Source organism: Uloborus diversus, chromosome 8 (genome assembly GCF_026930045.1).
Source record: "Uloborus diversus isolate 005 chromosome 8, Udiv.v.3.1, whole genome shotgun sequence".
Classification (NCBI taxonomy): domain Eukaryota; kingdom Metazoa; phylum Arthropoda; class Arachnida; order Araneae; family Uloboridae; genus Uloborus; species Uloborus diversus.
The window spans coordinates 139,391,976-139,418,986 of NC_072738.1; the positions used below are offsets into that span (position 1 = coordinate 139,391,976).

The window sequence follows — 27,011 nt, forward strand, 5'->3', positions numbered from 1 at the left end:
TTACATACATTATTTGTGTATGTATTACATACATTATTTGTAAATATACAGGCGAACCAAAAGACCTTTTGATTTTACTATTACGGGCAAAGCCGTGCGGGTATCACTAGTTACTAATAATAAAGCAAAAAGTTTGCCTGGATGTCTGTGACTCATAATACCTATACCCTTTGGCCGATTCTCATTAAATTTGACACAAGATTTTTTTGAAGCATAGGGGTGGGCACCTCAAAGTGTTTTTTTTTTTTTTTTCAAAAATTAGATTAAGCATTTTATCTATTTTAATTTTAAGCTCATTGCAAATTTGATAGCATGGGGAGAAATACTTCATGTAAGAAAAATGTATTTGTTTTTTGCATTTTAAGCTAGGAAGCAAAACTTTCTTCCTCTTTTAAAATAATTCTAAGGCTTCTGCTGATTTTGGTAAGCAACAAAATTCCGTTTCTGACTTGTCTTACTTACCTATCTTTAATGAATTAAGTTGATGAAGAATAATTGAAAATTCTTTAATTGTGCAATATTGGTTCATTACTACCAACTGATTCTGAATTAAAATGCTAACATTTCTTTTCAAATGATAAAAGCATTTTTAATCCATGCTAAATCCAGAAGGAAATGTTTACTGTTTCTTTCGTTAAAGTTTATACAGTTTGTGGTTTGTTGTTTGATTTAATTGATTGTAATTATATCAATGACACATTTATTTACAACCAGACTATTTTAACAAAGTTTAATTCAAAAGAAACATTTTTGAAGTTCACAAATCTTAAAAGTTGTACTACTTATGGTCCAATGAAGTGTTGACATCAAATTTTGCTTGAAAATAGTTGCTTTGGTAGCTTGAGATGTAAAAAATAGTCTCCTCAGAGCAATAATTAAGTTACTCTTTACATCTGGGCAGTTGGAAGCAGGGCTCTGGAGTCGGAGTAGGACTGATTTGGGGGTAACGGAGTCAGAGTCAGAGTCGTTCAAAAACATGCTGACTCTGACTCCGGATTTCTTTTTTTTCTTTAATTTTCACCAACTCTCCTTGCAATTTTTAAAAAACTGACTGCCATTTAATTTGATTAAATGTATAAAGGCCTACTAATGAGAAAATAACTGTCATTGTGGCAACCAGCTGGCTTGATTGTTTATCAAACTTTCTGTAACAACTACCTATGCCGCAGTTTCCTAGTTTGCTTATTTTTTAACTTCATTTAACTGATAGCAACTGTCAGGAAACAGTTTTGTTGCCTAACATTTTCTAAATGATCACTTTCGTATAAAAATAATAATATATTTTTTACCTCGATCTAAGTTATAAAATAGTAAAAGGAATTTATAGCTTGAGCAAGTTAGGAAACTTCTGATGGTGCTTGGTAAATTCAAGTAAGTGTTGGCACGAAAGAGCAAATCCAAAAGATCTGATAAAATATAAATGTTTTTTTTTTAATCTAAACGTTTTTTAAGAAACCTTGGTTACCACTAAAAAGTACAAAATAAAAACAGTACATGATTTATTGGATACAATACTCAATAATTGTAGTTTTAATCCTAAAATCTTCACATTAAGGTTAATTCTAAAGCTGCCAGTAAAATTAAAATTGAGCCAAGAAATGTAGGTAAAGTAAAAGCTATTCGTACAAAGCTGTATACCGCTGCATTTTATGTAAAATTTGCTCCAGACCTACATGTACATATTTAAATTTTAAAACAATGTACAATGTTTTCCTGTAACTTTAACATTTATTATTAGGAAAATTTTTCAGAATTAAAGTATTTCAATTTTTATAGACTCTGAACTTAAGTTGAGGTGTCACGCACCAGATGTGAGTCACCCGGGAGGGGGGGACTGCCCCCTCTCAAGACAAGTTTTTGACCTAGCAAAAAAGTTTTTTTTTTCTCTCAAGTTACAGCTTTGAAAAATTGAAAGCACAGGATTTGATCAACATCTAATTGTTAAACATTAAAGGGAAGCAAATTAATCCTTTTCATTTTTTTAAAAATAGGATTTTTAAATAATCTCACTTTAGAAATCCCAACTATTGGATAATTTAGTTTTCAAATTGAACTTCTAACGTCGTATGCATCTTAGGTTTACAATAAAGTACAATGCAAAAATGTCATAAAAAGGAGTTAATATTTCAATCTCTGTTTAGAGGTTTCCCCTCTTGCCATGAGGGGGGGATTTGAAAAAATAAATAAATAAATAAGCCAGAGTCAGAGTCAAATGTTTCATAATTCAGGAATCGGAGACGGCCATTTTTCGTCCGACTCGGCAGCCCTGGTTGGAAGCATTGGAACTGCTGTATATATATATATATATTTTTTTTTTCAGAAGTATAAATATATACACTAATGCTACTAAATTAATTTTTAATCATTGTATCTGGGAATGTAATTTGAACACGGAAAGATTCTTTGCTGAAGATCTGCAATATTGACATTTTTCTCCCCTTTTCTTCTATTTTACTTTATTTTTTCTTTACTGAAATTTTTGTTTTTGGTTTGTTTCATTTCCTGGTGATTTCTCTTTTCTTGCACAGTTCATGGTTATTGACATTGTCTTTTTTTTTTTTTTTTTTGTTTTTGTTTTAGCTTTGTGGCTTAATCTTGCTTATCTGGCCATTGGCTTTTGTCAAATGCCCTTTTCATCCAAAAGTTCTTTTTTTTTTTGGATTGTTAAAGATGTTCCTTCTAACGCTGAAACAAGTATTTGTAGTACTCTGCAATTTGTTCTATTTGACGTTATTTTTTATTTTTCTTAATATGTGAATCCTGATCAACTTAGTTTTACTTACAACTTTATTAATTCAAAGGAAAAAATTACATAAATCCTGGCATAGATGGGGTTTTAGATTGATAAAATTACTTGTAACTAATTGTTTTTATTTATTAAACATATTGATTTGAGAGTTGATCTTGAACTGATTTCACAACATAAAAAGTCAATTCAAAGGAAAATTTATAAATTTATTTTTATAAAATTTCTTATTTCACTTTTTAATTAACTTGATTGATGTGTGTAAATTATAGTTAAATAATTTTTTAGCATGATGAAATTGAATATGCTTATTAAAAAAAATGTCAATAATGACTGTATTTGGCAAGAATGTCAGTTTTTGATGTTTTTCAGTTTTCAACAAGCTTTGGACAATATGATATCAAAAAAAAAAAAGGTTTTTGACATTAAAAACCAAACTCTGAATTTTCCTACAAAGCACAAATGAGTTTCTCACCTGAGCAGGAGAAAAAAGTGCTTTCAACTTCAAGCGAAGATATCATTTTAGTTTCTATTTTTAAGGCTTGCAAATAAAAACTCAATTTGAAACCGATCAACTCCAGGATTTATCTTGTTAAAAATCCCAGGTGGAAAAAAAAATCCTAGTTTGAAAAAAAAAAAAAAAAAAAAAATCAGGATGGATAAATTGAAATACTTTCACTTTAATCCTACTTTTAGAAGAAAGAGTTTGACATTGAGGAAAATTAAAGCGGAAAGCTTAAAACTTCATTTACCAATTTTCTTTCGGACACACAAAAAGAAATTTAGTTTTGTCCATAGCAAGGGAAAACAAACATATAATCTGCATAAAATTCAAATGTTTTAAACCACTCCAGAAAAAATGAATATTTTCTTCAAACTTGCAAAAATAATAAATCCCAATTTTTCAAAATTTTCCAACTAGACTATAGTTTTGGGTGTTAAATGGTGAAAAGATAGAACAGGTGAAAGTTTACACTTTATAATAGCATTGTGTAGGTATAGAGTAATTCTTACGTCAAGGTTCAAAATATTTTTTTCAAAATGCTTTTAAGGTTCTTGATCGATATACAACCCATTTCAAGCTTTATGGATTTCAAGTCTAAATTAAATCAATATTCATAAAAGCAATTCCAAACTTAAACTTACTGGCATGAATTCTTGTCCAAACTTGATTGAAAAATTGCATTAAGTTCAGCAAAGCACTCAATAGGATTACAAATTTCAGGTTCAGCAAAAATATTACCTAGAAAAGAAGCTAGAGCTAAAAAAGGCATTAAATTAGATAGATGGAATTAGTGAATGGTACATTTTAATGAGAAAGTAAAAAATAAAACATAACACTTAGACAAAGTAGAATACATGTACAAAAGCAAATTAATTACAAGCGGTATAAGCGGTCAAAAAATTGAAGAGAGGGCTTTTGGTAGCCACTCAATTTTTTCACACGTATATATAGCAAGAGAGGGAGTCTAGATTTTGGTTTAGAGAGGGGGGTGTCATTATTAGCAAATGAGCAATCAAATTCAAAAAGTGCTATATAAGCGGAGAAAGAGAATTTACATGAACCAGCAGTCGTAAGTCTGTCCTCCCCCGGAGAATGTTTGAAATTGTAGTTCAAAAATTGCAGTTTACACGATCTCTGGTAATGTTTGGAAAAAGAGAGGTTCAGGGACTTACATGAACGGTTCAAGTTCATAGACTCCATCTTTGAAATGTCTTGAAAATTAAGTTTTCATCGATTTTAACAATAAGGGAGGAGGATCGGGGGTGCTCTCTAATTTTATGAAAATGAAAATGATGTGTCATAAATAAGCTCAGCTGTAGACTTGTCTTTGTTGAAGTTCAGGGAAGGGCAGGTGTTCGGGCGACCTTTCCTTGGAAAACATTTGAATTTGAGGTTCTAAAAACGCAATTACAGTCGGACCTTGTGAACACGAACTTGCTTAACGCAAAATTTTGCTTAGCGCAAAATAAATGCGATTCCCTGTCAGATAAAGCTACAAATTAGTGTTAAATCAATCGCTTAAAACAAAAAAATTCAGACGAAATCCTGCATAAGATTAAGACAATTTTATGGTATTGAAGAAAAAAGGGAAAAAAATTAAGAAAATCTTCATACTTTTACATGAAACTACTTTCGAAAGTCGCAAAAAAATTCCTCTCCTTGTGTAGGAAAATGGGAAAACCTTGTTGCTTCAAGAAAGTACGAACTTTAGCTGTAGACTATGCTTACAGTAAAAAAGCTTGGATGAATGGTGAAATCTTCACCAAGTGGCTGACAAAAATAGATTTTAAATTTTATCGTAAAAAAAACGTCTAGTTTTGGACACCTGTTCTGCCGGGTAGATAGGTTTATGGTCTAAAAACGATAGTGTTTTTTTTTACAAGTCAACACTGCAGGGAAAATCCAGTCTTGCGATGAAGGAAAAATCAGATACAGTGAAACCTGTATAAGTTGACCACTCGCGGTGTGGTCAACTTGAACAGGTGGTCAACTTACAGAGGTTAATTTATACGATAAGGGCTAGTTCCATGCCTGAAAAAAGGCAGTCAACTTCACAGGTTTTACTGTACTTCAAAATGCAGTCGTAGAGAAATGACCCAAACAGCCCTTGTCTGTTTTGAATTACTTGTGTTTCTTACTTAAACTATAAATTTTGATGCTTGGGTGTACATTTTTGTACAAAGGTACTTCGGTTCCTATATTTTCTGAGACACAAAAACAAAAACTTGTCTGCTTACACAAAATCCGGTTAACTTCGAAATTGGTTAACGCGAAATTCGGTTAACGCGAAATATTTTGGCGTCCTTGTCGAGTTTGTGTCAATGAGGTTTGACTGTATAGGTCATCTTTATAAAAGTTAGGAAAAAGGTTTAACTTCGGATCCTCTCACCCGGTTTGCTTTTCGAATTGAAGTTCCAAAAATTAAATTTAGGCGTTTTCATGATGTGTAGGGAGAGAGGATCGGGGCATTCCCAAGGAAATATTTCGAAACTTAAGTCCAAACTAGTTTGTCTCAAACCGAAGAAAAAAAGCGTTTTACAGAGATTAATTTTCCTAAAATCAGGAATTGTAATGTGATTCAATGGTTAACTCTATAAATATTATCAAATTGAAAATAGATTCCAAAATTGATTTTTTTCACCAAATTTTTTACCAACTTGGCGATATGATGCCAATATGGTGACCAAAATATTGGGAACATATTGCTGAATGTTCGCCAAATTATAACACCACTTGAATTTGTATTAACTTTTAAGACTCACTTTCCCCTAAAAAGGTGTAGTCCCTTTTTGGAACATCTTGAATGCAACCAAAAGGGGAGGTGTACAACTAGACGCCACTATGAGTCTGCGTACCAAATTTCAACTTTCAACGGCATACCGTTTTTGAGTTATGCGAGATACATACACACATACACTCATACAGACATCACAAGAAAACTCATGGTAATTAACTTGGTGATCGACAAAATGGATGTTTCGGACGTTTATATGTTCTTAGGTATATATGCAAGTGCAGTCAGGCCAAAAAAAACACTCAACATTAATTCGGCATGTGAGCGAAATGGAAATTTAGGCTAATATTTTAGTGATTTTTTTCTTTTTTTTGTGAATACAATATTTCCTTTGCTATGTAAAAGGAAATATAAACAGAATAACAGGTTTTCTTTGCTGACAAGGGGAAAGGTTCACACACTCACCCGGAATTTTTCAAATTTCCCTTTAATGTCCTAAAACGAAATTTTATACGATCTTTAATTATGTGAAAGAGGACAGTAGGCACTGCACAGGATTTCTTTTTAAATTAAAATTCTAAAAACCCATTTCTTGGCTATTTTTGATGAAGCTAGGGGACGAAGTGCCGTTCAAGGCTCTACAACTAAATATTTCCGAAGTTAAGTTCCTAAAAATGCAATTAAAGGACATCTTTCAGGATAAGGGTTGGAGTTTAGAGAATTTCTAACAGAAATGATTCGAAATTCAAGTTCCAAAAATGAAATTTTAGAGGACTTTAGAGAATGTTGGAAAGAGGTGAATCCCGGTACCCTTTCACGAAAATTGGTCGGGATTTAAGTCCCTAAGCCAAAATTTAAGATAATCTTAGAGGACATTGTATGAGGGGGATGAGCAGCCCCATAGTCCCTCTCCTGGATTCGCCACTGTGCTCAAGTATTGATGTTTCTATAAAATGATGCCATTTTCCCCCTATGCATTTTAATTTTCAAACTATGCAATGATATAGTTTTTAATTTAGTGATTATGTCGAGACCCCTTGAGATATACCTCACGACCCCCTTGGGGGTCATGAACCACAAGTTGGGTAACCCTGATACAATTCATATACACTTGCTTGAGGAGATGTCCCACATCAATTTTAGTTAAAACAACTAAAATATAGAGATTTAAGCCAAAGAGCTCCTCGAACCTATTTTTTTCCTTTTCAGTTGGTAAAGGTAATCTATAATTGAGCTATAGAAATTTAATTTCCTAATAATTTTGGGGTAAACGTTTTGGAACCTGCCCCTTGTAATATTGTCGAAGGTCATCTAAAATTGCCCTTTTCGGAACTTTAGTTCCGAAAAATTACCGGAGAAAAGTCACTGAACCTATTCCTGACGCTATTTAAAAAGATGCTTCGCATTTTTAAGACATTTTGAGGACTGCCTGGGGTAAGGCCTCCAAACTCCTCCTCTTGAAATGATCAAAAATTGTCTAAAATTGCTGTTTAGAAACTTAAATTACGAAAAAATTCCTTGAGGGAGATTCGAACCCAATTCCTTTCCTTAACGCCAGATCAGTCATTAATGTCATCCAATTTCGTTTTAAAACCTCAATTTGGAAAAGTTGCCTGTGACGCAAGGGTGTCCATTTGCAAAATTTTAAGGGGGGAGCTCATATATTTTCCCCATGGTTTAGCAAGATATTTTCCCCATAGAAACCGATTTCAGTACAGATTAGAGTTATTAAAATTTGACAATTTTAAAACTTATTCATTAATTGCTGGAGAAGAAATGTTTTTACATTTTTTGTAAAGAAAAAAGTATTAAAAAGGAAGTTCAAATTTCAAAGGGAGAGCTTGAGCCCCCATTTGCCTCCCCCCCCCTGTATGGGCATCCTTGCTGTGAAGGGTCCCTCAAAGGAGAGGTGATCACCCTCACCGCCCCTTCCTCGATCTGACAAACCTGGTCTGAGAGACGGAAATAGAAAACACTAAGTGTTGAATTTCCCAGATTAGGTGTAATCATCATTGGTAGCAGGGTTGTCAAGTTTCTGCCGAGGTGGTTAAAACCACTGGTAGAAACCGGTTAAAACCGGCATGGCAAAAACCACTTTCTGCCACTTTGCGGCAGAAACTGGCAAAAACTCACAAAATTAAAAATTAATTCTTGATATACAACAGAAAATGCATGGAAAAAATAATTAATTGTTAACCAAAGTACTGTAATTTTATTACAAAATTATCACAATTCAAAATCAAATGTTACATTGTTTGGACCCTGCAATTGCCTCTTAGAAAAGGTGGTTTCAGAAATCTAAACAGATTTTCAGTTTACTACTCACAAATGAGAAATTTTATAATATTCTTAAAACAGAAGAGCTTGCAGACAATGCATCAAGGAGCAAGCAATGTTCGTGAAACTTTCATCTGTTGTATAACTGGTCCACCATGTAGTAATTGGGGTTGTGGTAAATATTTGACTGGAAAAATAAGTTTTGCAAAGCTGTGACATTAGGTACAAAATTTAGGCAAGTAAAGTAAGTTCTGGCACTTTCTTCTTGAAGCACATGACATGATAATTTCAATCACAAACAATTTAGAGGAAGCATATAAGTGAGCAAATCACAATCAGTAATGCCTGTTTAATCCTGCATGTCACTCCTCTTTCCTAAGCACCCTTGTATGATTTTTTATCCTTCGTTAATTTAATCCAAATACAACAAGCCTATGCAATTGGAAAGTTCTCTTTCTCAACTAAATCAAGGGCACTAACATGGGATTTTATTTTTTTAAATGATGAAATGATGTTTATTTTTTTAGTTTATTTAAACAAATATCATTTACTAATTACTTGAGTTATTAAAGACTTTTTAAAGTTTTTTCCAGTTTCTGCTGGTTTTTACCGGTTATAACCAGTTTCTGCCACTGGCACAGCAAAAACTAGTTGCTGCCGGCAGAAAGCCAACCCTGATTGGTAGAGATAAAAACATTCGTATAACCTACAATAGACCAATGAAATCTCTTGCCAACTGATAGCACTTTGTTGAATCTGTCACAACCAGTGAATACCAGGGACGTGTAAAGAAATTTTGGGGCCGTCACAAATGACTTTTATGGGCATCATCTTGTTTATCCCTATGTCCCTACATACATTTCACCCCTCATTTAAAAAATCTTGGGCACCTTCAGGCTTGGAACTGGGCCAACAGGTGTTCCCGTTTTTGTACATGCCCGCTGCTCATGTTATCACATCATAGCAACAGTAAAATATCTAATCCCAGAAATAACACTAAGATATTTTATTGTTGCTCTGAGGTGACGATGTATCAGCACCACAAAGCATGACCCATGCATTTATGGGAGGCCCCTTCAATTTTCGTTCATAGATGCACAAATTATAAGTTTTTAACGCTTTTTTTCGTCCGGGACCCTAATTTCCCTGGCCTGTTCTGTTTCCTCAATGTGGGAGCCAAGGTTCCAAGAGCTCTAAAAACTAGAGAGAAAGTTGATGAGAGAAAAGCATTCGCATGTGTGGACTTCAGCTATTTACTTTGGTCCCTGCTCAGGATGGAAAAAAAAAACTGTTTAAAAATGCTTTTATAACATATAGTTAACAAATTACATGTTTTTTTTCATTGTTATTATTATAATGTTAAGTGTGAATTTAAATGCATTAAGTTCAATAAAAAAATTGCTGAAAGTAGCTCACTCGGTGGTTGGTCCAGTCAGTGTTCCCCGACTAGCCAAATTTTCCAGCCTGCCCTTGTTTCTATCTATGGCAGGAGCGGATTCAGAATTTTTTGTAAGGGGACTGAAGTCCCAATGGCCAACGTTATACCTCAAACATAAAAAAGTTATCAGTTAAGCAAGGGCATGTGGCCCCCCCCCCCCCCCAAGGAGGATGACTTAACACCTTATGTGCTAAGGAACTACCTCACCCTCCACCCCCCCCTCCCCAAATGGCATCAGAAACCTTCCAAATTACCCCTTTTGCCCTCACCTAAATATTTTAATGATGCAATCTGTTCCATGAATCATATTACCTCAAATTTTCATCAAAAGTCATGTTTCTCTTCTACAAACAAGTTCACCACCTTACCGTATAAGCTTTTAAAACATTGTTCTTTTGAAAATGAACAAAAAGTTCAAAATAGCAATATCCCAGTGAACGAGAATTGTCAGTTCTTTGAAGTGTGACACGCTGAGAAAAAATACCTTGCAGAATCAAACAGTAAGAATAGTTTTTAAAAAAAATATTGATTCCGTACATCGGATCTAAAAATTTAAGTTAAATAATAATCATAATAAAATGCATGCCACAGGGAAGTCAGCTGACCCTTTGACCCTCACCTAAATCCGCCCTTGTTACCTGGGAACACCCCTCTTTCTGGTTTCTTTAATCCGCAATACAAGGGCAGCATCCACTTCAATAAGGCTTGTATTTTGCTTACACACTACTACTATATATAAGCTTCAATACCGAAACGTAAGTTTTGAACTTTTAACTGATTTCCATTTCTATTAGTGATGCTAAAGGCTTAAAAAACCTTCCATGAAACCAATATGTAGTAGCCAATAACGAAATCGACTGCTATTCCCTTCCGAAAAATTTCTCGCTGTGAGCGAGGAATTCGGTGTCTCACGGGTTTTGCTGACATTTCACATCCCCCTCTCCCCATGTTTTTCAATTTTGATCATACCTTTTGTATACATTTAAGGGGGGAGAAAATTTGAAATGTCGGCGAAACAGGGGATAAGCTAAGAATTTGCAGTAGCAATAAAATTTGTTACTTGTGAATAACTGGCATTATAGTCATTTCAAATGAGTCGAATTGTGCTTGCTGTAGTAGTCGTCATGTACTTTTCAAAGGGGTCATTCCATATCAAATCAACCAATAAAAAATAAATTTTGAAGGTCAATGTTTTGGATTGTTATGATTTTTTGTCTGTTTATTATACTTACCTCCAGGATGAAAAAACTGAAGTTTCAAATTTTTTGAACAATTCTTTGCAAAGTTATGCATTTTTTAAATTTTGGAGGAATCCGAAATTTTGCATTGATTAAAATCTTAAGAGGATTATTATTAGAGTACTATTTGACTTAGAAGTCTACAATTGGTGCTGTTTTGTTCAGTCTTTTATAAGGTTTTCAAAAATATATAACAAAGATCAGTTGCTAAAAAAAATTTTTTTTTTAATATTTTTAATAAAAAAGTTTTTTTTAACCCTTTCAAGGGCAGCGTCCCCGCCTTGAGAACGCATATTTGACAATTTTTTTCCAAATATATATAGCTCTCTGCAAAAAAACTATCGATTTGTTAAAGAACCCTTATAGTTGCTTTTTCACTCAATAGATGTCAGCACCATTGAAGTCTTTTTTCCTTCTCTGAGAGAGGTTTGAAATGTGCGAATTTTTAGGGTCAGAGGATTTTTTTTTTTTTCAGTAGTAAGACCCAGAGTTAAAAAATATTAGTCACAAATTTTATTTTTATAGGCTCCTAAGACTTCATAAATGTCTTTACCAAATTTTAATAGTGCAAAAACATTGAGAAATATACATTTATTTTATACGTCCTCACTGTGAAGACATTGCCCCGGTTCAGTATGTCATTTCTCATCAGTCAATAGATGGCAGCACTAGTTCCCTTAGATTTCTCTTTAGCTTTATAATTATAAATATTGCATATAGATACATGCATATTATTCTGCTTTTAACTTTATCTTCACTGATTGCGTGCAATTTTATTTATATATGCGATCTATTACAACCGTATTATATTCAAGTATCTGTTTATAATATTATATATATATATATATAATATTATATATAAAATGGAACCAAATTATAAGAATACAATTGTTTTCGAAAATGCTAAATTATTTTTGCGTTTGTATTTATGTATATATCAATTATTTCCATCGTATTGCATTAGAATATGTGTTTATCATAAGATTAAAAGTCAATAAATCAGTAAAAATGTAAATATCATAGTTGAATTAGTGCCTGTAAGAGCGCTTTTCCTATGCACAGCGTTTTGTGCTTTCTCTGTTCCAGACGGGCAGCGTCCTCGTCTTGAGAACGTATGGTTCCAATATTAAAAAAAAATCTAATTTTTTTTTCCAATGAAAATCAGTTCAATGATGCTAAAACATTATGAAAAGTGAGTTTTTTTGTAGATTTTAATTTTTTTTCAAGTACTGCCCCTCAAAGGGTTAATTTGTAAAAATTCAAAATCGAAATTTTTAATTTTCTTGAAAAAAATATATGTTACTTAGCTATTTGTTAGCAACATTTGTTCAAAATTTTAAGATGGCATTCTTTTGGTATCATGCAGAAAAAAATTTTTTCCTCTTTCAACAGTGCTTTAATGGGTCATTCCATGTCAAAACCACCAATAAAAAATAAATTTTTAAGGCCAATGTTTAGAATGTAATGATTTTTTATCTGTGTATGATACACATCTCCATGATGACAAATCTGAAGTTTCAAATTTTTTCAACAATTCTTTCCAAAGTTATAAATTTTTTTAACTCTGGAAGCATCATAAATTTTACATCGTTTAGTAATCTTTAAAAGGCTATTATCAAAGACCTAATTGATTTAAAAGGTTAAAACTTGTGCTGTTTTAATTTCCTGATGGCATTTTTGTGGTATCATGGAGAAAAAAAAAATTTCTCTTTCAAACAGTTGCTTTAATTTTATTTGTAAAAAAAACATTTGGGCTCTCCTCTGATATGCCCCCCTCTTGGCGAGATTTTAATTTTTCGCTCGATACGAAAATCGCCAATAAGGCGATAACTTGACAACTCTGGTTTTGCAACTTGAACGCTGGAAAGTAGTTTCTCGAAGTTTGTCTTTTTGCACGTGTATGTGTGATAGGAGGTAGGTGCTCATATGTTTCGCTCTTAGGGAGATTTTAAGTTGAATACTCTAAAATAAAGTTTCAATTCAAACTTTATTTTAGAGTATTCTTTTTCTTGTTGTTTTTTAATGTTAATTTAGTTGAATTTTCTATTTTAATTATGAGTTCGGTTTGTGATGTTGTCCAAATGTATCAATTGAAATTTTTGAATGAATCTTCTTTTTCTTTTTCGTCAGGTCGTCCAACGTTTGGACGTACCGGAGTCCTAAATAGATTTTTTATATTTAAACTAATTGAAAATAAAGAGGTTTTTTTAGAATTTTTAAGGGAAATTGGTTTACTTAAGAATGAAATGTTATGTTCTAGATGTAATTCTGTTATGAAAATTAAAAAAACTAAAAAATGTTCAGATGGGTTAATTTTTTTTTTGTAGAAAGGTTATTGGGGGTGTTGTTTGTGGAAAAGAAGCAACGATCAGGAGTGGGTCATGGTTTAGTTCTAGCAAGTTGAAAATAGAGGAGATTTTTTTGATAACATATGAGATTTTAATTGGGACCAAAACTGCTGATATTGAAAGTCAATATTTTTTTTCATCACAAACTTTAGCCGATTGGCGAAATTATATTAATGAAGAAATATTAAATTACATTGAATTAAAATCCGAACAAATATTCCTAAGAGCGGAACATATGTGCACTGCCTCACGTGAGGAAGTAAAAGAAAAGTAAAAAAGGTAAGTGAATATATTTTGAATTATTGTGTTTTTAGTGTGTTTCTGGTAGTTTGTATTTTGGTCTGGTTGGCATTTTTGTAGCACAAAAATGGTGTTAATTTCACATAAAATCTGTGACTTTATTGTATACTGAACGGAGGAGATCTGTGACTTATATCCGACTGTGATGTATATTAAAAGTCGGAGGGATAACGGACCGAGGTCCTGGCGAGCCCGAGGTCTCATAGTACTTTCGTAATGAGACCGAGGCAGGGCCGGCGTCTCATTACGAAAGTACTATGAGACCGAGGGCTCGTATCCCGGAGAAACAACGAAAAAAAATTAATGCATTAATTTCATTAAATAATTAATGACATAATTTGAATTTTTCCTGTTGGCGCTAAAAAAGCATCGCTAAGAACGATGTATGACATATGACGTCATACATAGTTTTCTTGGCGACGCTTTTTTGGCGCCAACAGGAAAAAGTCGCCAAGAGGGGGGTATATCAGATTTGTTCCAACATTTGCTCTAATGAAAAGTAGTTAAAGTTTAAACCGGTACTATTGCATAGAAAAACAAGTACTTGGCAGTATTGCAAGCACATTAACAGGTTCAAACAATTTTTTAGGTGAAAAAAATATTTATTATTGAATAAAAAATCTAAATTTTATTTAAATTTGAAAACTTCAATTTAAAAGTTATTGAAGCTTTTTCAGCCATATTTTAAAAGCAAATTTAAGTTTTATTTATATATAAATTAATTGCTACAGTATAAAATTTAATATTTTTTTAAGCCCATTAAGAAGCAGTTTGAGATGTGGCTAACTCACTTTGCTACACTATAGAACTCAATTTGTAAGTCCTAGTATAGATATACTTTCTTCTTATGTAAGATTTCAGTTGCTTTTGCCATCTCCTCTTTCGAGACTTGGTATGTTCTCCTTGTAGCAGTGACAGGATGTAATTTGCACAGAACAAAATTTTTAGGAATGGTCAAAATGTCTGCTTTTCTTGGATAAATGACTGATGATGATGGTTCTCTAGGATGAAGGAAAGAAACCTGGATTTCTTCTTCTACATGATCTTTTGAACTACATATCCTATTCACCATTTGCTGTCATAAGTACAAGCAATATAGCCCACAATTTCTTCAAACTGTACATCCCCATTATGAGGGCTCATGAACTCTGGATCCTCTGTACTAGAGCCTGGTTTTGGATCTTTGCTGAACTCACTCATAATATCATCAGTTTCAGGAACTGAAGAATGTTTTTGCTTACTTAATTGTATGCGACAAGCAGTACAAATTTTCATTCCTTCTTCAACGCCATATGTTAGTGTTGTCACCCACAAGCTTGCAGTTCTTAGATCTTTTTTCACCGAATGTCCCTGATTGCAGCAAAATATGCTCCACTGTTTATCCATTTTCAACTGAAAGTTGGCTCTTAACAACAAAAATATGCATAAATTTAACATTAAAATAACAATAAAAATTGGAAAAAAAATTCTCAAAGAAAGCAAGCAGTAAAATTTAGAATGTGCACTGTCCAAGAACATACAAAGTACTGAAGATTTCAATGCCTCTGTAGTGGGAGAAAGCAGACGGGTTTCATGTTACACCAGGAGAAAGCCTAAGGGTTCATTACAGCAGGCAGCTGATGAGTGAGAGTGGCTACTTAGGGCATGAGTAGCAGGGATGTAGGTGCTGAAGCATGACTCATGATGGTCAAGCCCTTCTACTGTATCAACCCATGAACATAGGATTGAAAAAAATGTTGATTGGAGACCTTTGCTTTACTGAATTATTTCAACACTTTCGATTACGGACCATTTGCCATCGATAAGTAGACTAATATATTTTCAGTTAATAAATTTTAATTCTTGGCTATTTAAAAAAACCTGCATACATATATATATATATATATATATATATATATATATATATATATATATATATATATATATATATATATATATATATTTCTGTATAAATAAACATCTGTACATATATATAGGAATCAAGCCAAGGGTGCCAATAAAAGCTCCTCAAATACTGTACAGCCCCCCCCCCCCCCCCACAGGAATGAAACCTCTTTACAGAGAAAAATGCCCCTTAAACATCCCTTTAAAAATCTTAATTGCAGTCTTTGGCATCCCTCCACCCCCTTTGGATCATCCAGCTGATCAAGCAGAATGAATTGTTACATGAATAAAGATGTTGAAAGAGGAAATATTTTTTTTCTTATGATACCACAATAATGCCATCATGAAATTTTGCATAAATGTTGCTAAAGTAAGACTTAATAACATAATTTTTTTTCAAAAAAATTAAAAATTTCGATTTTGAGTTTTTTTTAAATTAAAAAATTTTTTTTTCAAAAAAATGTTAAAAAAAAGAAAAAGGTAGAACTAGGTCATGTCATATATTTTATAAAACCTTATTAAATACAGAACAAAACACTACCAGTTTTAACTCTTTGAGTCAAATAGTTTTTTAATTACGGCCGTTTAAAGAAAACGTGTCAGGAAAAATTTTCAACTTCGTCAAAACTTTAAAATATTATAACTCGAAAACAAATGAGTGAAAAAATCCAAAACTTTGTATATTTTCTCTGTTGTGGTAATACTCCATTGGAACAAAAAATGAGCAAAATCTAAAGACATGACGTTTTGACCATTGGTTGATTTGATATGGAATTACCCAAAGCATAAATGTAGAAAGTGCTTCAAAAAATCGAAAAATGCAGACCGAAGAAAATAGACGTTTTTAAAAAGGCAAATTTTTTGTTTTTTTTCCACCAAGGCACATATTTGATGCGTCCTTTTTTTTTTTTTTTTTAGTCGTTTTTACTCTACAAAAGAAAACCCGGGAAAAGATATCACGAGGCTGAATGTTTTCTTTTGGATAGGTTATGAATAGGGGACTTCCCTTAAACATATGCCGTATGTAGCTTCATTTCTTTGGAAGAAAACAAAATTGGACCAAAGAATTTGCGTGCACCCATTGCAATAAAAAAAACTATTTTACAATTAAGATTTCGATTCATATATGATACAAAATTCTTACAAAAATGTAGAACAATGATGATTACAAAGTATTATGTACGTACCCAAGAGAACTAGAATTGTCCACACAGAAAGAAGCATCATTTGAAATCATAAATAAAGTGATTTTGTAAGATATATTTAAGCGGAATTTTAGCGATTCTATTAATTTAATTACATGACATCCGCTTAATCGAATCCTCGCCGATTGTTTTGCTCATCTTCCGGCTCTGCAGAAAAAAGAAAAAATCAACAATGTGGGTTTTAACTACAGTGACGGTTCTGGTTACAATAATCTTAATTTTAAAATTAATTCTTCTTTTAAATGTTATATATTATTTATTAAATTTGAGACAAACTTATTCATTTATTAACAATCTCTTTATAATAAAGAGTTTGAAAAATATGGTCACGTGATCGTAGCTAGTTTTCAATTATCTTGGCGCCGCAGCCATTCCAAAAGTTGTATTAAAATGTAAACATTCCGCCGAACCGAAAATACTTGTGCATAATTTTACTAGGATGTTTACAAGTGAGAGAGACCGAAATGATTTCGAAAACTGTCATGCAATATCAAAAAAAATTATACTGCTTTTTTTTTTGCAGTACTGTTGTAGTCCAAATGCTAACTGATTTTGGAAATCAACAGCCCTGAGTATACGAAATTACTATATTCTATTTTCAGTGATATTAATCCTTTTTAAGACAGATTCCCCACTGCAGGATTTAATTTCTAACGAAAGAAGTGCAGGAGCCAAAGCCCTATAGTCCTTACAACTTATTTAAATACGTAAATAATCTGAACTCTCTCCCAAATGGAAAATCACATTGAAAGGAAAAGAATGTAGCAGCTGAGTTCCCATAACCTACACAAATTAAGCCCTGCCCACCTTAACATTATCTCAGGCAATCAGGACCAGAGTAGATTGACACATTTGGAAAGGAGTCGCTTTGTCTAATTTTTTCATGTTCAGCTGTAGATCCTTTTTCAAGCTCTTTCGCAGTTACGACACGGTCAGGCCCATCATTTAGGGAACTCAGGAAGGGATAATTCCCCTTCTACACATTGCTTTATTCTAAAATCAGTGACTACAGGCTTCCTCAGCTCTGGCAGAGTTGTGGGTAGAGAAGGAAAATTATCAACTCGGACTCCGTTACCCCAAAATCAGTTCGAATCAGCCTCTGCATTCATGGTATAATTTGCATCAAATACATACGCTTTGACCCCTCCCGAAAAAAGTAGAAATGACAGGCCTGGACTGGAAAATCCACACTACCTGGAACATGCTCTTGTTCCATGCCTCAGTTTTTGCTTGAAAATCAATTCCAAGTTATAGAACAGCATAAGTGCTTGCTGTCATTAGTCTTTCGTGCTAATTTATTCATATAACAAAACTTTAAAAGTATTGCATTCCTTGGTCTGCAAGCAGGTACACATAATTTTAAAACACTGCTATAATTGATTAGCTTACTGTCTGACCACGGATTGTATGGGAAGACAAACATCCGTTTTACAGCCGGAAATGGACGAATCTATTATTTTTTACCGATGTCAGCTTTTGCAGAAGCAGTCTCATTCAAATGAGTGGAATACTCGCATCAAATTTTTACTTTCCCCCCTTATTCACATAGATTCATCTTATCTGGACGTTTGAAAATTCCATGCAATCGGTGGTTGGACAGTATCTTAACATCTGGTATTCATTTTTGATATCACTACAGGCCAAGAATAATAAAAGTTCTGAAAAAGCCTTCTTTTCCCGATTAAATATGACAGATTTTCCATTTTTTAAATAAATTTTGAAAGAAATTATCTACAAGTGCTCGATATTTTTTTAATGCTGCAAAACTTAAGTTTAAATTATGCAAGCAATTTTTTAATGAAATCTCATTCTGATAACTAGACATTAAAATTCAAATATTTAGTTAGCACCTTGTGGTCAGTCAACCCTTTTAATTTAGAAGCAAATTTTATTACAAGTATTTTATCCTAGCCGTTTATTCTTATAATGTCTTAAAATTAGAAAATCACTCTTCATGGTATGATGGGTGCAAATTCCTTCTTTGTTAGAAAGATTTTCCATGAGATTTGACATTGATTGAAGAAAAAAATATAAATTCCCATAATTTATTCATTCAGACTTTGGAATCAAATAAAAATACTATAAGTCACTTTCTTGAACCCCTCCTCCCCTCCCCCATCACTCAATTTTTTATTGACCTATTCTTGTTTCTCCCCCACCCCCCTCGCTCAACGCATTACATCATTTGTGGACAGCACCTAACTGTATGAGCTGTTCATATAAATTTAATATTACGTGTACAGATGCAAACTGGTCCTAATAACTATATCTTTACGACCAAATTCTAATTACCCATTTTCTGTTTAATGGATAAACCTCGTATCTCTACATAGTATAAAATGAAGTCCCCAAAAAGCGTCTGTGTTTGAACTCGCAAAACTCGAGAACTATCTGGCCGATTGCGCTGAAATTTGCAGTTTGTTCCTTTAAGTCCTGAGAAGTTTTGCAGACCAGTTCGAATAAAATTTGATGAATAGTTCTTTTTTTATTCCAGTTTACGTCCAATTTTCACATAAATTCTCAAATATGGGGGTGAAAAATGACTTGCACATATTAATATAACATATCGTTAGAAAGGGTAGAATTTTCCGCGTTCTACGCAATTTCTTTCAATGCTCTAACCTTATTACGGCGAGAGTTATTTGCGTTTTTTGCTCGAATTTTTTAGGCTTAGCTGAAATTTAGGCACTATTTTCTTCATTAAATAAAACAATAAAAAGTGAAGGAATTGTCCCACACCTTTCTTTTTGACGCCATTAGAAGAAGCGACCTTTTTTACTCCAGATCTAACTCCACCTATCAGGGCCGGATTTAGCTTTTAAACCGCTCCGTGCAAGAGGGAAAAATTGCGCCCCTTTTGAACTGCATGTATAAAGACCCCCCCCCCCCCCAACATATAAGTAAATACATGCTCTTTTTTACATTTTTTGGCAACCGCAAAAATTTTGTCAAAGTAACTTGGCAATTAATGTAAATATTAGTAATAATTTTCCAATCAGTTAACATTTGATTCTGGTGATTTCCAATTCTCCATCATAAGACAGTGGTCTGAGAGAGAGCGGATCTAACGTCTGATTTAATAAGTGGGAGTCCTTAAGAGAATATGAGCATACAAATAAGGGGACTTGTGTTATATATGTGGAATCTGGAATTAGTAGAATTATGCTTATGTGTTGCATGCATATTACTAATCGTTTTTCCATGTGCAAATAAATAAATAAAATAGTTAGCATTTTGTGATCTTGAAATCAGATTATGTTTTTTGCAATTACGAATTGCGATAGGATCCTAGTCGTTGGGTTTCTTGTTTCTACTAATGGCTCTTATCGCATCTATAATTTAGGGTTGCCATTGGCGACTAAAAAGGCGACTTTTGCGACTATTTCTTACCTTAGGCGACTATGGCGACTTTTTTGGCAAAAAACAGGCGATAAACGACTATTTTTAAAAAAACGGCGACTTTTTGCAATAAAAAGCGACTATTTTTTCATCTTTTATGAAATTCACTGAAAAAGAAATAGGAAGAACGATTTTGAGCCAATCAGTTGCATTCCAACACACTATGGAGATTGCATCATACAGTTTTCAGCCAATAGCATTTCGCCGCGCGGCGAACGTGTCGATCTACTGAGGTCGAATTCAAATGCAAAATTTTCGTTTTTTGTAATAAAATTGCATTATTAATAATGATCTCCAGTGCTTTGACTTAAGTTATCCTAATATGTACGGCAAAAAACTAAAATCGTTCTTGTTTGTTAACATTCTAGCGTTGAACACGTACTTCGCCGAAAATTGCATGCCGTGTTCGAAATTGAAATCTTTTAGCATCCGGTTAGTGTTTGAACTATTTTAAAAGGTCTTAGATATTTTAAATTATGCAATCTTAGGGAAATTTATTTTGGTTTTTATTTCAATAATTTCTTTTTTTTTTTTTACTTTGCTCTTAAGTTGTTATTAATTACGTATTTTCGTAAAAATACGAAAATTAAAACTAGCAAACTTCCTTACTTTTAAATTTATGTCAAAAATAAATATTTTCAAAGCTACTTGAACTGAATTTTCCTGTTTTTAAGTTCACATAGAAATGAAAATATAGAGAACAAACACTCAAGCGTTGAACACGTGCTTCGCCGAAAATGTCTTGCCGCGCTCGAAATTTTAATCTTTTAGCATACAGTTAGTGTTTTAATATTTTTAAATGGTCTTAGATGTTTTAACTTATGCCATCTTAAAGCAATTTATTTTGATTTTTATTTCAATAATTTCCTATTTTTTTAAAGCTTTGTTCTTAAGTTGTTATTAGTTACGTATTTTCGGACAAAAACCAAATATCAAACTAGCAAACTTGTTTATCTTCAAATTTATTCCCAAAATAAATATTTTGAAAGCTACTCTAATTTAATTTTCTTGTTTTTTGAAGTTCACATAGAAATGAACGTAACTAAAAATTGAACTCTAGGAGAAATTCATATGAAAATGAAAATTTGACTCCTTTTAGCTGGAAACTGCTTCAAGTGATCACTAATAGCACTAAAATATAAAATATAAAAAAATGAAATGAAAATTGATTCAAAAATTAACAACTCATAAATTTACTTGAATGTTCATGTATTGGTTTGCAATAATTAAGTTTAGCTTATTAGGTAATTTAAAATATGTTTTCACATGTAGAAGTCTGATAACATTACATCAGCATCTGCTAAAACAAAAAACCTGTCACTACAGGAACATAAACTGGGTCCTTGCCCTAAAAGTTGGCTAAGAAGTAGAACTGGCCCTGCCATTATTTAAGAATTTTTTAAGATGTTTTGCCTGACGTTGTCATGGTGCCATGTTCACATGTGCCCCCCCTCCCCTATACTAGTTTGTTGTTTACTTGGCTTATTTCAGAAACCATTTTACCTATTACATTAATTACTTTCCCTATACAGCTATTGCTTAATTATTACATTTAAATAGTAGTATGAAAAAACTGTCTCATTTTAGTTCACAGTTCTTAATTTTTAAAAACGACTAGACTTTGAAATACACAAATCGACGATCAGCATTGAAAAAAAAAAATCAACATTTAAATGTATTGACAATTTAAAATGCATGGGAAAGTGTCAATACTGTCTCCCAACTTAAATACTTTGAAGACTCATGAATATGTTTTACAAGTTCAAACTCAATTTATAATTCCTTTGTCTTGACTTTAAATAAAATGATCTTCATTAAATTCTATTATTAGTAGTACCATTAAAAAATGCTGAATGAGCCAAGTTAATCTTGAAAAAAAATATTATGTTTGGGAAAATAAGTTTTTATTTTCTTGTAGTTACTATAGGTAGTCATCTTTTGATTGTGTGACACAATGTATTTTTTGAATTTGTAAGTATTTAAAAAAAATTTAAATACCAACTTCATTACTATTCTGAGAGTTGCTTTTTTGAAGTAGTAGTTCCAGTAAAAAATATTGAATGATGTTAAAACACATATTAGATCTGAGAAATTAAGTTTTAATTTTTTTCTTTTTTTGCATTTACTATAAATAGCTATGTTTTAAGATTTTCTGTTGTGTGATTTTGTTACACTAAGTATTTTTTGAGTTAGTAAATAGTTAAAAGAAATTGAAAAAAGCAACTAAATGGGTGAAAAATGCAACTTAATCATTGTGCTGAGGAGACTATTTAGGCGACTTTTTTTTACAAATTAGGCTACTAAAGCAACTATTTTGAAGCAAAATTTGGATGGCAACCCTATAATTGGAATTCAAGACTTTAAATTTCAAATGAATACCAGGGCTGGTTGTTATGTGCTGAATGCTGTGTGCTGGATACTTTTTTCGCGAAAAGAATATTGTGTAAAGACGATAAGGTCTTTTATAAATACAGTGAAGCATCTTTTATCGTTTTTGAAGTAACTGCATGAAAAAAGCGTACAAGTGAAAAAACGTATAATAGGCATAGGTTAATGTGCATTAGACTGTGCAGGGACCAATTTAAAAAACGTATAATTGATAAAAACGTATGAAAGAGAAACGTATAAACGGTGTTTCACTAATTCGATTCCGAGGCACGTAGGCGCCAGCATTATAATAGAAAAATAAAATCAAAGGACGGACGTTGTTCAACGGTCAAGTGAAAACAATAAGTAATACGTGATTGCTCAAAAAAAAAAAAAAAGAGCAATGTGAACATTGCGTCATGGGTAAATTTTGTGCATAAATAGGGGGTCCAGGGGTTACACCCTGGAAAGTTTTCTAAATAGTAGCTTTAGAACCGCTATTTTAGACAACCTTTAATGATATAAGGAAGAGAAGGAATGTTAAGGGGACCTTACTTTGAAATTTTTCGAAGTTAAAGGCTCAAAGCAAAATTTTAAACGATTCGAAATTTTAATTCTGTAAACAAAATTTGAAAAAGGGAGGGGAAGAAGGGGTTATCGAAGCGTCTAGAGAGGAAAATTTTCCAAAAAAAAAACTGCAGTTGTTACAATCTTTGTCTTTTTTTAGCATACTTTCCTAGTAAAAGTCAGAGAAAGAAGAAAAAAAGCATGAGAAGGCTTAATGCATCTTAAAAATATCCCGAAAAACAAAAAAAAGTCAGAAATAAATAAAATAGTTAGATAAATATTGAAAAATTAAAATATTGACAAATTAAAAATTGGAAAGTAGGGTATTGAGATGGGGGAAATTGTCTGTCTGTCTGTCCCCCCCTAATAACTTTTGAATGAATAGTCCGATTCGAACAAATGTTTTTTTGTTAGAAGGATCTCGGCGAGGACATCTCATTCCTATGATTCATTTTTTGATTTGAACAATTTTTAGTTCAATTTTGAACAGCTCAAAAAAACTTAACATTAGCGCCTACGGGGAAATTCAAATCAAAAATAAATCTTGAACTTAGAGGCGAAGTGGCTCCAAACAAACTTTGTAGGTAAAAGCTTTTGATGAAAAACATGTATCGAAAATATCTTTTTGATTTGAACAAGTTTTCGTTCAATTTTGAACAATCAAATCTCTTAACATTAGCGCCTAAGGGGAAACTGAAAGTAAATATAGATTCCGAACTTAAAGGCGGATTTACTTCAAACTAACTTTGTTGGAAATAGCTCTTGCCGACCTACTCCCGACTCTGATAATTTTGGCGCTCCTGACTCCGACTCCTGTGCCCGAAAATTACTCGGACTCCGACTTCCCGACTTTGAATCTGACTTCGTAGCTTTGGCAAAAATTTATGCACGGAGGAAAAATGGCTGACTCCGACTCTTGGATATTCGACTCTGACTCTAACTCCTGTATCAAATAATAAGTCCTACTCCGTCTCTGCAAATATTGGCAGACTTGCCGACTTTTTGGGGAAATGACCGATTTCAACTCCGAGTCTTTGAATTTAAAACTTTCGGCTCTTGAATCTAACTTTTGTCCCAAAATCAGATGGACTCCTTTTTTTTTGATGGAAAAAATGTGTGTTGATCTTTGATGGTGGAGAGGGAAGGTTCGGAAGAGCTTCCGCGAAAATTTTTCAAAATGGAAATCATAACTATGCAAATTATAAGCAATCTTTGATGACATTAGGAGAAGGGGTAAGATTCGAGGAGACTTCCTCGGAAATTTTTCCAAATTAAAGTTTGGAAAACAACTGTAGACAATCTTCGATGATGTTATAGGGAGCAGGTTTCAGGATTCTATGGGTTTTAGCGGGTTTTCCCTAACCCTAGGAACTCTTTCGAAATTAGTCTTAAAAACGCAAATATTAAAATTTTTAATTTTCACCCTTACCTTACATTTTAACATTTTAACATGTTTGAATTCAAACGCTTACAGCCCCAGTAGAATATTTCATTGTTTTGGACGGAGGTGTTTCTATTTATTTATTATTTTATTTTTGACTTTTGTGTGATAACTATGGTCATTTTTTCTACTTTGTTTTATTTTAGATATCGTGCCTCATTAATCTCCTGCAGAATCTTTGTTTTAACCTTCGTTTTTTCCCTTCAACAACCTCTGGTGCGACTTTTCATTACAATCGTTTAAATCTCATTTCTCTCTCTCTACTTGGACTTTTCATCTGTTTGAACTATATTTCGGGGGCACATACATTTTTCAGCATTTAGCTGTGAGATTTTCATAGTAAGAAAAAAAACGAAAGTAAGAAAAACAGAAACAGAAAAACGATATCTTGTTTATTTATAAATTTATAAATTTTTTGTCTAAAGCTTGCCATGAGTTTCTTAATTGCACCGAATACTGTAAAAGCACTTATTTTCACGAGGCTTTAATTTTTGCAACCCCGTCATAATCGAAAATTTTAAACCTGTCGAAATATCGTTTTACGTCGGATTTTTCAATTTTCGCTTCTGTTTATAAAAAAAATCGCGAAATTTTCAGCACGCAAAATTACCATTATCTTCATTTTCGTGGAAATTACGGCTCGCAAAAGTTAGTCCTATTACTGTAAGCTTTTTTTCCCCTCCTATTTAAAGATGTTTGAAGCGTTCATTTCAGTGGCTTTTAGTTGGTTTTTCTTATTAGTACAGATGTTCTCTGATATGTTACTAAATATATGTATATATTTTTTAATTTGCATTTTTTTCTCAAATTTTACTGAAAAAAAAATTGGTCATTTTCGTTATTTTTTTTTTTTTAATTTTTAAATCCGCGAAGGATTTTCTTTAGTTTCATAACTAAAATCAAATTGGTTGCTCGCTTTCTGAAAAACTGGGATGTTTTCCCCGCTCCTCTCCTGTGGTGACTATGGGCACCCCGATGGGGGTCACTCTGATCTCTCAAAAATATCATAATTCGGCAAATTTTTCCTGACGATTTTGCAAATTTGAAGACATAATTCAAATATTTAAATGCCTGAATGTAACTATTTACTGGTGATTTACTTATGAGGTGTAAGTACATGTATCATATCCGCATTTTATCATCCTGCAAAGTTTGAATTTTCGTTCGACAGAGAATTTCTCTCCTCCCAAAAATTTAAGTTCGTAGCGCCCCTGCTGGTGTTGATCCTCTACTGATGATTCTCCTTCATTTAAAATGATTTTAAAGTCTCTGTAATTAGGTAACATTCGACAAGAACTAACACATTTTACTTTAAACTTGGGCAGACTACGATTACAGACTAGATAAAGGATATCGCGATGCGCCATCTTCATTTGTAGATGGTACCAGTATTTTTTCCAGAGAACTTAGTTTTTTTTTTTTTTTTTTCAGCCACTCAATTGCAAATATTTTTCTTATTTTGATTTGGCAACTTTGCGCCCCTCAAATTTTTTACTCCGTGCTGGGGCACGGACTGACGGAGTATTAGTCCGGCCCTGCACCTATGGTCGAAAAAATAAGCTTTTATCTCGAAAGGAAAAAAAGTTACAAGCCTTTTAAAATCAAGTTTAACGAAATCTCGATTAAATTCAAATTGTGAACCATTTTCTTTCGCATTTTAATTCCTTAAACTTATTTTATTTTGTGTTTCTATGGTTACGCATTTTAAATCCATCTTTCTGGATTTAATTTCTTAAAAGTATTTTAATATCTGTCGTCATTGTTTGGAAAGGAAATCGTGATTTTTTTTGTTTATTTTTTTACCCCTGATTGTTGAACATACTTCAATGGACACAATTCTTATTTTCAAGATGGACCGGACAACGCAGCTAGTCTTTTTTAAATTCAATGGTTTGCCATAATACTTAAAAAGGCCTACCTACTGGCTATAACTACTTCAAACGATACTTATACACTTAAGAGTTATCTGTAAAAACTGAAACATTAAAAATAACGAAACATGTCAGGTGGGAAAAATTTTTGGTTTTGGCTCTCCTGAAAAGTGCCAATTTTCACATTCATTAGTTCAGCATGGTGCCAACAATATTACCCTCTCAATATTACCTTCCTGAGAGCCAGACTAATTTATGTCACATAATCGTTACTTTACAGGAGAGCGGAAAAATGATTGCTTGATGCATTCAAAGGATTGGACTTGCACTCTTTTTACACTGGTAAATTATTCGAGATTATTTTAGGATTACTTTTATATGGCTCGATGCCTAATAGGAATCTACTTACAATGCACTAATGAATGGAAAATCATAATTTTTGGATTTAGCTAGTCTTGCTCTAAGGTTTAGCTATGACAGCTGAGAATTTCTTCATTCATATAAAATCACATAACATTACTTTCCTTAAATCCTAGTTAAATTGACTTGGTAGTTTGCTTCGCTTATACTATATAATTCATTTTTAGTTTAAATTGCCTTAATATAAAATTCTTAGTAGAGTAAAAAAAAGAATCTTGTTTTGCTATACTGGTTTCAGATGAAAACGGACTGCCCAGTACCTATTTATTGA

General features: G+C 32.7%; 1 protein-coding gene across 1 annotated transcript in view; it reads right to left on the reverse strand.

Moving 5' to 3' along the window:
- Positions 1–16,806, reverse strand: part of LOC129227343 (uncharacterized) — a 36,975-nt gene extending 20,169 nt beyond the window's left edge. Inside the window, exons 1-2 of the mRNA XM_054861887.1 lie at positions 16,658–16,806; positions 3,893–4,007 (exon numbers count right to left, since the gene is read on the reverse strand). Coding sequence (XP_054717862.1) covers positions 3,893–4,007; positions 16,658–16,697 — 155 coding nt within the window. The 5' untranslated portion in view covers positions 16,698–16,806. The remainder of the gene's footprint in view (positions 1–3,892; positions 4,008–16,657) is intronic.
- Positions 16,807–27,011: the final 10,205 nt, after the last annotated feature.